The 14,347-nt window shown below is 40.7% G+C and overlaps 1 protein-coding gene across 6 annotated transcripts in view; it reads right to left on the bottom strand.

The window, feature by feature from the left end:
• The window catches only part of LOC126284563 (uncharacterized), a 335,286-nt gene that overhangs the window by 301,862 nt on the left and 19,077 nt on the right, over window positions 1-14,347 (bottom strand). The window contains exon 4 of one of the 6 annotated variants that reach the window (XM_049983569.1): window positions 13,649-14,002. The exons of the other annotated variants lie outside the window; for them this stretch is intronic. Within the exon in view, the coding sequence (XP_049839526.1) occupies window positions 13,973-14,002 (30 nt within the window). The 3' untranslated portion in view covers window positions 13,649-13,972. Of the gene's footprint in view, window positions 1-13,648; window positions 14,003-14,347 lie in introns of those variants that run through there. 6 annotated transcript variants of the gene reach the window in all.

Below are 14,347 nucleotides of genomic sequence, written 5' to 3'. Positions count from 1 at the left end.
ATGCAAAACCTGAATGTACAGTATTACCTAGATTGTGTCCTGTCATTTCGGATTCCTGATGCGAGCTGTTGCCGACCGATCGAACGATAATGCTTCCCTGTTCACTAATTGTTTCAATGCCTACACCATTATTTGTAGCCCGCTCCATTTCCCTGTGCCCTATTACCAAATTACTACTTTGAACAGTAATTAATTCATTACATGGTGGCACTAACACACTGCTTTCGTCTTCACTGTCATTTCTCAGTTTACTTTGTAGCCTAGTATTACGTTTTTCAAACGCCATTATTGTCACAATATTTCACACGACAACACAGAAAAACACAATTTGAAGAGCAAAAATAAGAGAACACATTAACATAGTAAATAATATGTAGTTAATTGCAAGCGAAGCAGCGAAATACTTGGTGCAAATCTACATGCATGCCACAACTGTTTTACTGTACAACAATGGAAGACTACACCTACAAAGGAGATTCTCTCTGCAATTACGCGCTAGCAATAAACAAAATCTACACTAGTTACACGAACTACTAGAAAAAAATCAGAAGATTCCAGTGAGGTATCCTTGGCTAAGGGTCGACATATGAAACGTCCCCTTAGAAAAATTTATACACGAATGTGCTTAAGCTGACACACAATACTTTTAGCGCAACGCAATCTAACTTCCAAAAATCCCTACGAAAGAATGGCCCTGATTAAAATTAACCTATACGTTTCACAAATCACTTACCTCACAATAATCTTAGATACTGAAGCTACTGCAATACAGCGAGCGAAACTACTGCCAGCTAAATAAAAGATTCAAACTACTGAAGGCACTAACTACTGATTGGCATAGTTAGCAAATGAAAGATTTTAATACAGAACAAACAATCCTTGGGTAACAGAAGAAATATTGAATTTAATTGATGAAAGGAGGAAGTATAAACATACAGTAAATGAAGCAGGCAAAAAGGAATACAAACGTCTCAAAAATGAGATCGAGAGGAAGTGCAAAATGGCTAAGCAGTGATGGCTAGAAGACAAATGTAAGGATATAGAGGCTTATCGCACTAGGTGTAAGATAGATACTGCCTACAGGAAAATTAAAGAGACCTTTGGAGATAAGAGAAGCACTTGTATGAACATCAAGAGCTCAGATTGAAACCCAGTTCTAAGCAAAGAAGGGAAAGCCGAAAGGTGGAAGCAGTATGTAGAGGGCCTATACAAGGGCCATGTATTTGAGGACAATATTATGGAAATAGAAGAGGATGTAGATGAAGATGAAATGGGAGATACGATACTGCGTGAAGAGTTTGACAGAGCACTGAAAGACCTGAGTCGAAACAAGGCCCCCGGAGTAGACATCTTTCCATTGGAACTACTGACGGACTTGGGAGAGCCAGCCGTGACAAAACTCTACCTTCTGGTTAGCAATATGTATGAAACAGGCGAAATACCCTCAGACTTCATGAAGAATATAATAATTCCAATCGCAAAGAAAGCAGCTGTTGACAGATGTGAAAATTACCGAACAATCAGTTTAATAAGTCACAGATGCAAAATACTAACACGAATTCTTTACAGACGAATGGAAAAACTAGTAGAAGCCGACCTCGGGGAAGATTAGTTTGGATTCCGTAGAAATACTGGAACACGTGAGGCAATACTGACCTTACTACTTATCTTAGAAGAAAGATTAAGGAAAGGCACACCAACGTTTCTAGCATTTGTAGACTTAGAGAAAGCTTTTGACAATGTTGACTGGACTACTCTCTTTCAAATTCTAAAGGTGGCAGGGGTAAAATACAGGGAGCGAAAGGCTATTTACAATTTGTACAGAAACCAGATGGTGGTTATAAGAGTCGAGCGACATGAAAGGGAGGCAGTGGTTGGGAAGGGAGTAAGACAGGGTTGTAGCCTCTCTCCAATGTTATTCAATCTGTATATTGATCAAGCAGTAAAGGAAACAAAAGAAAAATTCGGAGTAGGTATTAAAATCAATGGAGAAGAAATAAAAACTTTGAGGTACGCCGATGACATTGTAATTCTGTCAGAGACAGCAAAGGACTTGGAAGAGCAGTTAAATGGAATGGACAGTGTCTTGAAAGGAGGATATAAGATGAACATCAGCAAAAGCAAAACGAGGATAATAGAATGTAGTCGAATTAAGTCGGGTGATGCTGAGGAAATTAGATTAGCAAATGAGACACTTAAAGTAGTAAAGGAGTTTTGCTATTTGGGAAACAAAATAACTGATGAAGGTAGAAGTAGAGAGGATATAAAATGTAGACTGGCAATGGCAAGGAGAGCATTTCTGAAGAAGAGAAATTTGTTAACATCGAGTATAGATTTAAGTGTCAGGAGGTCATTTCTGAAAGTACTTGTAGGGACTGTAGCCATGTATGGAAGAGAATAGAAGCTTTCGAAATGTGGTGCTACAGAAGAATGCTGAAGATAAGATGGGTAGATCACATAACTAATGAGGAAGTATTGAATAGGATTGGGGAGAAGAGAAGTTTGTGGCACAACTTGACCAGAAGAAGGGATCGGTTGGTAGGGCATGTTCTGAGGAATGAAGGGATGACCAATTTAGCATTAGAGGGCAGTGTGGAGGGTAAGATTCGTAGAGGGAGACCAAGAGATGAATACACTAAGCAGATTCAGAAGGATGTAGGTTGCAGTAGGTACTGGGAGATGAAGAAGCTTGCACAGGATAAAGTAGCATGGAGAGCTGCATCAAACCAGTCTCAGGACTGAAGACCACAACAACAACAACCTTTCATACTCAGCTTCGACCTGTTCTGTCATCTAATGAATCAATGGCCACTTGGCCTAACTGCTAAATCTGCTTCTACCTGACTAGTTATTACATCACTGTCCTATTCATATATGTTTGTGTGTGTGTGTGTGTGTGTGGGTGTGTGTGTGTGTGTGTGTGTGTGAGAGAGAGAGAGAGAGAGAGAGAGAGAGAGAGTGTTTGTGTGTGGGTGGGTGTGTGACCTTTTTAAGACTGCTACTCATTCTACTCACCTACCAGTTGTAGCACTGGCCACTCATAGATGAAATAATACTGTTCCTTCATCAACTGCTGTGTCCTAGGCTCTGGCGCTTACTCCGTCCATAATTACTACTCACATACTCTATAAATGTTTTCTACGTCCTATTTCTGACCATTTATACGATTCTTAAGTGACTTTTGCCACTTGGAACTGTGTGTACACTACACTCTTCACTGTTTCTTGAATATTCAATCCACGTGTGATAATTTCAATGTGCTAGCAAAATACACAGAGGAATTTTCATTGTCATGAGTTTGGTGTCGACTCTCGACTCATTTGACATGGTGACAAGTGTCACTCATGTATTGTGGCTATAGCAGGTTGTCAAATGATAAACTGTATTCACCTGCTTCTGAAGGTGTTACCGTTTACAAATGCTCTGGTTCTCCCCGCCGTTGTCGCGTCTGCCGGTACAGACCCATGGGTGTCTTTCAAGAAGTTTCGTTGACCAACACAGTACCTAATTCATCAACAACAGAAAGGACTGAACCCAGTGAAACAACTGAGTGAGCGGTGGAGACAACATCAGAGGGGACAATTTCTACAACCACAACAAATGCATCGGCCTTACCAGAAGAAGAAACAACAGTTGCTGACACAGCAGCAGATGGCTCAGTCTCAACTGCTGAAACTGATTCTTCCACATCAGAGAAGACAAACGTATCAACCTCAACTGCCTCGTAATGCTATCGCATTGGGTAAGATAAATTAGCACCACCTCTTACGACATCGCTTTATGCGTCCCTCTAAACACGCAAAACGGAGAACGTGTGAAACATGGAGAACATGGCTCTTTTGACAGATAACAGAACTGGGTATTTAACAAGAGGTGTAACAAGAATGTTTCAACCAAATTTTAACTAACCATACAAATAATCTTTTCCTTTTACATGCACAAACTGAAAAGTTGCAATTAGAAAAACTTAAAACACTGATAATAGGATGGTTGATGCAGATATTGCACTGCAGAAGTGAATGCATAGCATGATGCTACGATAACAATTTAACGAACCCAGTCAAACTCATTCATGTCACTACATTACAATAATGACAGCAGTACATACACAACTATGAAAATAATAAATCTATTAGTCCAATGTAATTGCTGAAAACGATGTTTGTGGAGCAACATTATATTATGGTGCCAGACTTTAAATAACAGAAAAGGTAAATTTACGAAAATGAGGTGTAAACAATCCAATTCAAAATTGTAGCTCTCTACAACATATTCAGGTGTCAAAAACCTGTAATTGAGGTGAAGTACTTTACAAAAGATCGTCGAACTTACGTAGAACGTTGCAATGTTGATGTGGACTTTGCATGTTTGATTGGCATTTCCATGACCTAATTATATCTCCTAATCCAGGACAGTAAATTCCTTACTCCCGCATTAATATATCTCTTCTTCAATTAAGACAAGCCCGGCTTTTCATCCATATAAAAAATTTCCATACCACTGAACTTCAAGCAACACATATCATCACAGTGCTAGCGGCCCACAGAATACTACCCTACACTGGTACAGTAGTTAAGTTCATGTCTAGCTATTTCAGTTCTCTTACAGCTTTAATGAAATGTTTTAATGTTTTAGTATTTTATTAATCATTCTGCTGTTCTGAAAAGTTTAACTTTTGAGGGAGCTGATCACAAAAATATTGCATTTTTCGATAAATGCGAACAAAGGAACACTTATCTCCAGAAGATGTACGTCATATGGATATGTGGTGAACATGATGGTTTATGAGACTCTATTAACTGTAATTATCAAACGTAAATCCTAATGTCCATCACACAAGAAAAAGTCTGTTAAGTCGTTCTTACTATTAAAATGTCTTATAACTTATCAGCTAATAATGCTCCTGTCAGATCACAAAAAAACCACTATGCTCTTCTTTAATAGAAGAGTGTTGTCAATCCGCAAAGATTCACAGCAATATTTCCTTGTCTGCTGTGAAATCAAGAGAAACTGAACGAAATATGTTCACTTTTACAAATGTGGAGAAAGGCAAACAATACTCACACTTTCAGTGCCAGCAACATGTTTATCACGAATTTTAGTGTTATATAGGGTCCGTAGGTATCATGACGTTGCTCTAAGTGGCATATTAAGTCCAACAGTGACTGGTTAACGACCTGAATTGCAAAGCTAATTTAAAATATATTAAAATCTCTACTATGTGAAAAATACGTTACATACAAAAATCCTTTACAAACATTGCTATTTCTAGCATACGTGATGTCTAAATAACAATACATCGCAAGTCTGAGTAAACTATATAATTGTGTGGTCGATGGGAATTTGTGCAACTGAATATGTTTTAGGGAAAAGCTGCAACCACATTTGAATTTGTCTATAATTATTCTAAGCAAGGTGGCGCAGTGGTTGGCACAATGAATTTGCACTCGTAAGGACGTCGGTTCAAAACCGCATCTGGCCATCTTCCTTTCGATTTTCCGTGGTTTATCTAAATCGCCTCAGGCCAATGCAGGGGTGGTTCATTCGAAAGGGTACGGCCGACATCTTTCCCCATCCTTCCCTACTCCGATGGGTTCGATGACCTAGCTGATTGGTTCCCTCCCCCAAATCTCTTCAGTCTGCTAGGTTCAAGACGTAGGAACAAGATGAATGTTCTAACGAGCGTCCGATACATTTATTAGCTCTTATAAAGAAAAGTTGACCATTACGTAGATAAACATTTAGCCTTCGAAACTTCGCCTGAATGCAGCGAGTTATTACAGAGTTAGAAGAAAGCGAATAAGTAAGTAAATTTTATTTCGTATGGAAATTTTACACTGTTAACAGGCCTTTTGACATTCTGTAGCCTTCTGTTTATATCAGTTTATATATTCAGCCAAAAGCTTCTCTTACACAGAATAGATATAGTATTGTGATGTCTTTGATTACCTGACAAGTAGGATAGAATCCGGGCCACAGAAGTTCAAGTTGTTGTTTCGTCGTATTACAATCTAGTGAATATACATAAGTCCAGTTCATATTTGAGTCTGAGAAAAAAGTGTATGTATTAATTTTTTATTACATCTAGCTGTGGTTCAGGCACATCTTTCAATGCAGCATTCTTACAATTAAGTGTACTTTTACGCAAGATGTGCTGCCAGAGGTTTTATTATTTTTAACCTTGCATTAATATTTTCTCTCTTACACCTTCTTTGGGTCATGTTTAGCTGAGAACTAAAGAAAAACTGCGAACAGGGCCTTCAGACTGTCATGTCAATGGTTATTAAAGAAGAGTTTCGTTCTTTGATGTACTTGCTTAAGTTTCACATTAGATCATCCACACATAGGTTTCATTGCTACTACAGTAGAAAGTTTATTTTCTAACGCAATACATATACAGACATCAACGTCATTACATTGTAAGCAGAATAATATACATATTAGCTGCATGATTTGTTTGTAAATGAGGATTCGCTATAGTCATAAAAATTATACAGAGACTGAAAACCCAAAATATAATGGCTGCCTGCTTAACAGTCTGTTTGTCAATCTTTGGAACGAAAAACATCACTGATTCTGGGTATCAGGGTTCCGACAGTTTGTTGCTAGGTTTGGGTAGTTACATCTACATCTACATCTACGTGATTACTCTGCAACTTACATTTAAGTGCTTGGCAGAGGGTTCATCGAACCACAGTCATACTATCTCCCTACCATTTCACTCCCGAAGAGCGCACGAAAGAAACGAACACCTAAACTTTTCTGTTCGGGCTCTGATTTCTCTTATTTTATTTTGATGATCATTCCTACCTATGTAGGTTGGACTCAACAAAATATTTTCGCATTAGGAAAAGAAAGTTGGTGACTGGAATTTCGTAAATAGATCTCTCTGCGACGAGAAACGTCTTTGCTTTAGTAACTTCCATCCCATCTCTCGTATCATACCTGCCACAATCTCTCCCCTGATTTGCGTACGAAGTGATGACGCCCAATAGCGACCCACACTTTTCCAATAGGGTTTACATCAGGCGATTTTGGCCGCCGAGACATCAACTAACTCTCCTCAAACCACTGTGGCACGGTTCTGGCTCCGATACACGCATTATTACATGCTGAAACATTAAGGGAATAGTGTTTTATCAATTTTTTACTATTTTCTCCTTGTATATGGTGACTCTCCCTCTTTAACATCGAACAATATTCGGCCACAATAGTTCCGTTCCGGTTCCCTTGGTACTCGCTCGCCATCTCCTTGATGTCTTGGTGGAAAGGTTTATCCTACGCATCACTACAAAGTTCCAACTTTTCTGGAAACTAGTCGGTAAGTGAGTGAAGAAAAGTGAAATTTCAAACTCATATTACATCCCATCATCTCGAAATTTGGCTACATGTTTTCAGCAAATGACTGGCAATTAAGATGTTTTTTATACTCAGAACGTTTTCAGTAACTGATCGGAAGGCGGACAATCCGTTTTTTCCTTTCCTTTTCATTGTCTTGTCAAAATCTTCATCCTTTATAAAATCTAGTGTGGCGAAAAGAAATATCTCTGGAAAGTTGCTTAAAGCAGGGTCCATCCTGTGGAAGAGCCTTTAAAAACTGCTACATCAAGCCCAATTATGTGTGTAGTGGTGGAAGCAAGATTTTATTTCTTTGTGCGCTTCTACAAGCGGTCCGTGCAAAATATTTTTAGTTCCAGGCACAAAATTTCTTCGTTATGGACAAACTCTCTCACACCAATATGTTTTCCTTGCCCATATCTCCCTTTCGTGTACGTAGCGAAGCATTTTTTATAAACCCTAGTACTATTCAGATAATTTTGAAGTCATCACACATTAGCCATTTGTGTTCCTCACAGCGGGATACTTGAAAACAGTATCTTTATGTTCTTATACGCCTCTTTCAGTTGAACTGAATGGGCCACAGGAATGGGCCCATACAATTTCCCATAATGCAGTACCACACCTTCAGGGTTCTCGTTGGTGAGCCTAGAAAAAGTCCCCAATAGGCAGGATCTTGTTCAGTGCCATAGAAGTGCATTAAATCTTTTACGTTGCTGCAGTAAACTAAGGAATCGCTGTGTGAGAATAAAGCCACTAGGTCTTTCTCTCTTCGTCTGTGCCGTGAGTAATGTGTTACTGGTTCCGGAAGATTCTTAGTTTTTAACCGGGAGCCATGTAGTTCAGCAGACTCCTGAGGCAAATTTAAATCTCCTACTAGAACATTAAGTTTACTCTGAGAGAGTAATTGTGGAGTAAAGACGAATTCAGGCTGGTAGACATAACTATAATATTCGGTAAATGCATCAGCTTCATTTTAGTCATCGTCTTCTGCCAGCTGGAGCTGGAGAAGAGGAGCAAACAGTTCTTCTCCTTTTGCCACTGTCCTGATGGCTGGAAAAAGGCTTGGATACGCAACGGGTTTATTAGTTTCGGAACGGCTTCCCTGAGCGTTAACTAAACAGAAATATGAATCATTAAGGCGACCTTTATTCTAGCTGCACACCACTGGAATCGCAAGTATCGTGCGTCTTGTCTCAACACAACAGCAGCAAACTGTCTTTGGCACCCGTCATCTGCATCTACACCATACTCGGCAATCCACCTGATGTTGTGTCGCGGAGGGTACTTTCGGTACCACTATCTGATCCCTCTAACCCTTTTCCATTCGCGAATAGTTCGTGGGCAGAATGTTTGTCGGTAAGCTTCTGTATTGGCTCCCATTTCTCGACTTTTCTCCTCCTGGTCAATACACGAGATGTATGTGGGGGGAAGTAATATGGTTGGAATCTTCTGTATCTCCTCTGTTAGTCCTACCTGATGGGGATCCCAGACAGATGAACAACAGTCAAGACTCGGGCAAACAGACGCCTTGTTTTGTGGATGAGTTACATTTCCTTTAGATTCTTCCGAAGAAAATCTGAGTCTGGTGTCTGCTTTTCCTACTATCAGTTGTATATGTTCATTCCACTTGAGGTGGCTCTGGAAAGTTAAACCTAGATATATTACGGCATACGCTGTCTCCAGCTGTTTGTCATCGATAGTGTAGCTGTACAGTAGTGGATTTAATGTGCTATGTATGCGCAGTATATTGTATTTACTTACGTTCAGGGTCAACTGTCAGAGACTGCACCATTCATCAATTGTCTGCAGGTCGTTCTTAAGATTCTTACTATCTTCTGGCGTTGCTACGTCGATATAAACAACTGCATCATCTGAGAATATCCTTAAAGAACATCCGACGCTTTCTACTAGATCATTTATATACTGGGTGATCAAAAAGTCAGTATAAATTTGAGACCATAATTAACCACGGAATAATGTAGATAGAGAGGGGCTTGGAATGACATGAGGGGTTTTATTAAAGCAAAAAAAAAAAGGTCACAAAATGTCCGACACCTGGAGCTGGGCAGCAAAACTGCGCGTGACAATCTTGAATAAAAGGAGCTGTAATGAGAGAGAGAATCAGAAACGCCAGCAGTCGCAGCATGTTGTGTGCTAGTTCAGGGTGACGATCCTAACGCCATAGGAAGGGGACTCGAACGGGTAAAGGTCCGTTGACAAGTGCAGCTTTGGCGAGAATTCCGAGGCCACGGCTTGTTTAGACGATACACCTCGTTCCTCGTGGTGGCCGACCGAGCACAAGGCGTAATGCTGGTGAGACAGTTCAGGAAGACATCGAGACAGTAGCGGCTTCGTCTATGCACGGGGAAGTCAGTGCTCGTCCAGTCGCACGTTACACCGGAATTCCATACACCGTTTGGTTGGCACTTAGGCGTACCCTCCATTGCTATCCGTACAAAATCCATCGGCATCATGAACTGTTACCTGGCGATTTAGTCGCGGAGGGAATTTGCGGTGTAGGCGATTCAAAACATGGTGGAAGATGACGTTTCGTTGAGTAACGTGTTGTGGACCGACGAAGCTCATTTCACTCTCCGGGGATCTGTCGACGCCCACAACTGCAGAATTTGGGCTACCGAAAATCCTAAGGTAAAATACAATTAAAAGAAAAGAGCCCTCGGTCACTAATTTTTAACGAATTAACCTGTTTTTGACAGGGCTAGGAGTGTCTTTCTCACAAGTTATACCAAAGAATGGTCTGTAGCATGGTCATAGAATTGTGACTAAAAACGTGTTATACAAATTAAAAATATGGAATTATCGTGAAAGTCTGGCAGTACTTATATTTCATTTATAAAATAATAAATATGTCAAAAGCGCATTAGTCCCAAGATGCCCTTTTGACCAAATTTTTACACTATGCATCACGGAATATAGAATTCCAGATCGATTGCCGAAACGGAATATCCCTTGTGTCTAACTCCTACCACCATTGCGCGTTGAAAGTCTGTTAACTCTAGTCTTGCGACAATCATAACGTCGGAAAGCTATTCACATGAATCGCCAGAGTACAAATGACGGTTCTGCCAACGTAGTGCCCTTTTATTCTATGTGTACGCGATACTACTCCCATTTGTATACGTGCATATAGCTAGCAGTGTATCAAAAGAAATTACTGACAGTCGGACGAGAGATTATAACTCGAAGAATAACTTTGGTGCATATCGGTGGGGTGGATGAAACACATTTACGTTAATAATTTGTCGATAAGACCAGTGACCTCGTAAGTTGAATTGTTAAATATAGGAAGCACACCGAAACTTAGCACTGAACACCGTAAGTTTGCCAAAACGCGCAGCGAGGGCAACAAGCTTGATTCGTGACCTTGGCATCAGATCATCAGTTGCCTCTCCTGTCCTAGCCTGAAGCTCCAACTGTGCAGAAACCTGAAGTGAAGTGACTACTCTGCAGAAATCTACAGGTGATCTCCTTGTGCTTCTCTTTGGAACTACGCTGCATTTCGCCAGAGAAGAAACTCGTTAGCCAATGGTGACGAAGACTGCAATTCTTTTTGGATCCAGTATAGCTCTTAGGTGTTGAGGAAGGCAGAAGAACTCTCCTACTACATGGTACAATTCTGAAAAGGGCCTGTCCAATGTTCCGCAGGTAGAAAGAGCGAAGAAGTGTGGACACACCAGAAAGTAACTGCATGACTGAGCCAGAAATGTACATTCTCTATGTTTCAAAATGGTTCAAATGGCTCTGAGCACTATGGGACTCAACTGCTGTGCTCATAAGTCCCCTAGAACTTAGAACTACTTAAACCTAACTAACCTAAGGACATCACACACATTCATGCCCGATGCAGGATTCGAACCTGCGACCGTAGCAGTCGCACGGTTCCGGACTGCTCGCCTACAACCACGTGACCACCGCGACCGGCATTTCTCAATGTTTAAACCGAACGTTATTATGAGCCGTTGTAATGAAAATTTACATGGCATGAGGAAAACCACACCAGGCTAAAGATCTCTTACATGGCTAAATGGCTTCTGCAGAGAATTCTATGGTTCTTACGACAGAAAACTGCTTCCTGTGTCACTCCTGGGCTCCCGGCGGAGGGAGAGGAGGGGTTGGGTTGTTAGAATGGCCATGAGTGCCTATCTGCCCATCTTAGGCGGCTCCTCTCCCAGGGCTCTACATTCTTATGGTGGCCAATCCCTCTTGACAGCACTGATATCTCGTGCAACCAGCTGGAAAGCTTTTAGTTCTTGGAAACTTCCACTCTATTATCTAGCAAATGTAAAGAAACAAACAGCGAAATGAAAACCGCCACTGTCTTGGCTAACACATATCTGCTTTTTCAGAGAAATAAAACTGAACGACTATGTTTAGTTTTGCAACTTACCAGCTACGCCCAAGTACCATCTAGCGACATTTTGCAAACTGGTAAGGTAAGTCGGTCCAGTGTTGGCTGCTGCCTGTAGCGATGTATTGAAACATTGTTTGTCCAGAAGTAGTTTTGCTGGTCCTTTGTTCACTCAGATACTGGCGAACATCCGTTTAGAGCGGATGCCTCATGTAGCTTGGAAACACTCCAGCGTGCAGATGCGTGTCTCGACCGGTCAACGGCCACAGCTTTTGAGGAACTTCTAATGTATTACTTAACACCTCCTTGTGCACTTGTAAGGCAATACGGAATAAAGTATTTTCACGTAAAGGTTGTGTTCGGTGTCATCATTGTGGAGCGAAAATAAGGAGACGACAATGAGTCGTCGCGTACTACACATTCCAAACTCAAATCTACGAATGCATTAACAGAGGCATTCATGTGAACTTCCTACATATCAGTTTATCAGGCGAATTTACATATCACCCTCTGAAAAATGTTAGTGGCAACTTTCAGAGACAAATGCACATATTAGAAATGGAACAGTTCTTGAAATTGTCATTCGAAGAAAACTATAACCAATGTTGATAAAATGCAGGTTTAGCATGGGAAATACGTCACACTAAAAACTACAGAATTTGCGGGCTATGGGCGCGGGACAAAAACATTTGGACTGCCATAGGTCAAACTATATCAAATGCAGTTTTTTTTAAATAGGAACCCCCATTATTATATATATAATATATCTGACGCCAGTCAGAGATAGTTTTACTGTTGACATCACGTGACGAGTGGTGGTACCCTCTACCCGCTCTATATATACAGGACCTCCGCGGCTTGGTAGCCAGTCGTAGACTCGCCTCGGAAGATGTTGTCCGCAGCTGGCAACGAAACGTCAGGGAGAAGAAGTTCTACTGTTCGACCACGGCCTCTCAGCCCGGAAGTTTTAACTACTGATGAATGTGTTAATCCCAGGATGAATTCACTGAATGATATCTTCGACTAAGTCGCCAGGAACCTTCAGTATTGAATGCTTTATTCGCCTGATAAACATAGGCATGGAGAGAGTGCAGGTTGTGTGTGGCTACTTCAGATCTTCCTCGAACGGTATCAGCGGTCAAGCGGTTTTGCCATGAGATTGGGCGAGGAGTGTCATTATGGTGCAGCCTCTACCAACTCTCTTACATAAGCTGGCCATGCAGTGTAGTTTAGATTTAAAACGGTTTTGTTTACAAGACCAGCAACATCTTATTTTCCCAAACCACCAATTCTCCTATCTCATATACTTTCCAATAATAGCTGCAGTCAGTGGTCACATGGCTCCTCAAACTGACCTAGTACCAAACTGGGGCTTAGGTTTGATAGAAAACCCTATGTATTTACTTTGGGAGGAATAACCCATGAGAGGAATGCGTTCAGTCAACCGAAATAGCACTTTAAGCAAATCGACAGGGCAAGGTGTGCTGCTGTTTACGAAATACTGATTTCAGATGGCGCTGTAGTTGGATTTTTCTATCTGAACTCTCTGATGGGCATTATTTTGGTTCTCCTACCTTTTACGACCCTATAACTAATGCCCTTAGTGTATATATTCATCGTAAATAAAATTTTATGTTTTCTAACCAATGTTTTGGCATATACGCCTACATCTTTTTGCTGGATAATATCTTGCATCAAACGGTCGCATTCTTTCTGTGGCACTTCGCCGCCTCTTTCATAGTACTGCGTGAAATCCAGGTATTTATGTGTGTCATTACATTTTTTTAATACCATAGTAACGATTGACCAGTGTTATTGTTAATCACAGTCATAACTCAGTTTTGTTAACTTTGTATTGCACAAGGTAAGGATCCAGTCGTTTATGACTGAACTTGTGTGGAAACGAGGATATTTTGATGTAGGTAGTTAGGAAAAATGTGAAAGGAAAGGCCTCTTTATTATACTGAAGTTTTGGGATGAAATGACAAAATAAATCAAATCATCATGAGGAAAAGAAGTAGATTATTTGCAATAGAATTGCGGAAATTAATATTCGTGCGAGATATTTCTGCACATGGTGCTATTATTACTCAAATTATAGAAAGAGCAATAGATGTCATAGCAAATATTCTGCACTTATTGGTGAAGATGTTATCATTTATTACGGTGGTGAACAGCAACAGGCTTAAAATGGTGAGTAGCCGTTGTACGTCAGTGCGGTCGTCGGTTGGTAAGAGCTCATCCACCTTCCTGCGTCGTGGTTTATCCCCTAGATGGAGGAAGCGTTGGACGCTAGAGAGGAGGACAAGAAAAAAAACTTGGTTATTACTTTGTTTCTATCATATCTCGAGCCATCACCACGTTCCACAATTAACTTCTTATATCAACGAATGTAGCATATGAATTGCAGAGAATATACAAGGACCTGTTTGTGATGTTTGCCGGAAGTGTCTCCTTACCTATTATGTTACTGTGCACGCCTGTAGCAGGGAGATAGAAAAAGCAACAGACCCTCTGTACACTCATCGTGCAAATATATCAATCAGTATTTTGTAGATGGGGTCGTTTACTTCGTTCTCCCCCATCGTTGTTGACAAAGTGTATGATTACTGCATAGCTTTCAAGTGTGTAAGGCGG

This window comes from Schistocerca gregaria, chromosome 8 (genome assembly GCF_023897955.1).
Source record: "Schistocerca gregaria isolate iqSchGreg1 chromosome 8, iqSchGreg1.2, whole genome shotgun sequence".
Taxonomy (NCBI): Eukaryota; Metazoa; Arthropoda; class Insecta; order Orthoptera; family Acrididae; genus Schistocerca; species Schistocerca gregaria.
This window is presented reverse-complemented; position numbering and strand designations above follow the sequence as displayed.